The 2,681-nt window shown below is 54.0% G+C and overlaps 1 protein-coding gene across 1 annotated transcript; it reads left to right on the top strand.

Annotated features, from left to right (window-relative positions):
- On the top strand, positions 462-2,100 carry NUPR1 (nuclear protein 1, transcriptional regulator). Its single transcript, XM_005697656.3, has 3 exons — positions 462-897; positions 1,321-1,470; positions 1,800-2,100. Exons 1-2 carry the CDS (start codon positions 786-788, stop codon positions 1,455-1,457), a joined length of 249 nt encoding a protein of 82 aa, XP_005697713.1. The 5' UTR covers positions 462-785; the 3' UTR covers positions 1,458-1,470; positions 1,800-2,100.

The following is a 2,681-nucleotide window of genomic DNA, read 5'->3' as shown; positions in this document are numbered from 1 at the left end:
CTCCAGAATCGGCTTAACCATTCTGCTAGTCTCCCTCTCAGGAGAGGGAGATTACCTAGGGACCCCCAGTTCAGGATGTTAAGGGGGGTTTCCAGGATATTTTTTATATTTAAAGAAAAAAAAAAGGGTTGGGTGTGATCAGTGTGAGGATCAGTGACATAACACATGGTGGCTTGTACCCTCTCCTGGATCCTTCTTCACTCCATGTTCTGCCACCAGGGTCCTGAATCTGAGCCAGAAGTGGGTGGGGTGGGGCTCAGCTGTGTGGCCATGACCCCCAGCCCAGGAGGGGTATGTGGCAGAGGGCAGAGGGCATGAGATGGATAAGGAAGCAATCAGCCAGGTGAGGCCCTCAGTTCCCTTCGGGCCTTGACCACAAGCACTGTTTATGCCCAAACCCTGTCTCTTACCTCCTCCTCCCTGAGGGGCGGGGATCTCCTCCGTGGAAAACTACCCAGCTGGGCCAGCCCCAGTGAGAAAGAAGGCGAAGGGGGCTGGGACTCACGGGACCAGCTCTTCTCCACCACCCCCCAACCCCCACCCCCACCCCGCTCTCTCTCTCTCTCTCTCTCTCTCTCTCTCGTGACTGATGCTTACTGGGCTGGGTTCTGGGAAAAGGCCAGATTGCATCAGACCGGGCCTGAGGGGCCGGAGCCAGGCTGTGGGCTGAGGAGGAGACGTGGCTTTATAAGTTGAGGCCAGTGAACTGGGAGGTGTCAGCAAACCAGACACAAACAAAGCTTTAGAAGACGGGAGAGGGAGAGACAGACAGACAGAGAGACATTATGACCACCTTCCCAACAGCAGCCAGCCCGTCCAGGCAGCCCCCAGGCCCAGAGGATGAAGATGTCATCCTAGACGAGTACGACCTCTACAGCCTGGCTCATTCTTCCCCGGGTAAGGTCTGGCCCCGCCACCTTCTGGATCCTTCCATTTCCAATGCCCACCTTCACAAGTGGACTGAACCCCACCTCCGCAAACTAGGATTCCTCCTTGGGCTCCTGCCCACTCATCACCCTTCTCCAGCCTGTTTCTTTGACCCCTGGAGTCACCCCCTTCCCCGCAACTCCTCATCCAGTGAGTGTTGTCCTACTCAGCCTTGGGACCTCACATACTTCTAGAATTTTGGAGATCACGAGGGAGGGGGGAAGTCCCTCAATCCACAGATGCGGAAGCAGGGACAAAGACTGCCCTAAATCTATGTGGTGACGATCCCCGGCCTCCCGACTTTAACCCAAGCTCTTTCCACCCCTGCCCTCCATACCCCCTGAGCCTCACACCTCTGCCCACCTCACCACGGACTCTCATCTCGTTTCCCAGGAGTGGGAGGCCGGAAAGGTCGCAGCAAGAGAGAAGCTGCCATCAACACCAACCGCCACAGCCCTGGTGGGCACGAGAGGAAGCTGGTGACCAAGCTTCAGAACACGGAGCGGAAAAAGCGAGGGGCACGGCCCTGAGACAGGACTGGAGGTAAGGAGTCAGGGGCCCCCAGCACCTGTACAGGTCCCTCAGCCTGGGCGGGACAGACCTCAATGTGCGAGGTTGGGCGGGGAGGAGGGAGCCAAGAATTGTTGTCTCAACATAGAATAAAATGAGACATACGTTTGAGTTGCCTAGCGACCAGAGCAAAGGGAGAAACAGACCCTTTGCAAGTGGAGCAACATTTGATTTACAGACAGGAAAACTGAGGCCCAGAGAGGGTAGGGTCTTTCTCTAGAGTCATGGAGCAAGTGAACAGGAGAGGCAGAACTCGAACCCCAGGCTTCTGGATTTTTCACCAGCTGCTTTCCTTCCCCCAGATGAGGCCAGAGGACGGACCCCCACAGCAATGGAAATAGGACCGAGGAGGAACCAGCCCTTGGGGGCGGGATCCAGGCCTGCTTGCCCCACCCCAACCCCAGGACTTAACCCCACCTGACTGAGACTCCGGGGGCGCCACGGAGGAAGCACCCCCGGCCCCAGAGAAAGGACAAGATGGGGAGCAAGAGGCAGAGCATAGACAGAGGCAGAGTCAAGAAGGTACCTCCCCCTAAAAAGAAAGAAGGAGCCGGAGCTCCCCAGGGTGACGGTGAAAAATAAACAAAGTGTAGCAGCTGCCGACTGTTTGTGCGTTGTGTGTTTTTGTTCTCTCTTTGTGTGGCTTTTTGGGTGCACACTTCTTGCCTGCAAGTGTCTGCGTTGGCGTGAACCAATGAGAGCATTTTGGTGAGTGTTTGTTTTGAGCTATGTGTCTGGGAGGGGTGTTTCTAATTTTGTATGGGCGTAGAGGTGAGCTTTTTTTTTTTTCTTTTGGTATATATGTGTTTGGGTGCATTTGTTTCTGTGGTTTCTCGTGAGGTGTATGAGAATTTCCTCTGTTTCTTTGAGATGCTGCCCATGAAACAAGCCCTCTCCTCAGCTCCTCTCCATTTTTGGAACAACAAACTTGTTTATGTCGTCTTTGTATCAAGCCACCTCTTCAAGTGAATGTTATTTATTGGTGCCCTCTGCAAAATGGCAAAAAGTGGGATTTAAAACATTTAGGGACTTGCCCCAAGTTACTTAGGGCTCAAATTCAAGGATTCTTATTGTCCTCAAGTGTGAGGTAGGTCCCTTTGCCAAGGGGGCCGCCAGGACAGTGTTCTGGAAAGTCAGGTGAGCAGGAAAATTCTTATCCAGTGTTATCAGTCTTAGAGCCAGAC

This window comes from Capra hircus, chromosome 25 (assembly GCF_001704415.2).
Source record: "Capra hircus breed San Clemente chromosome 25, ASM170441v1, whole genome shotgun sequence".
Taxonomy (NCBI): Eukaryota; Metazoa; Chordata; class Mammalia; order Artiodactyla; family Bovidae; genus Capra; species Capra hircus.
Note: the sequence above shows the minus strand (reverse complement) of the source record. Positions and strands in the feature narration are given on the sequence as shown.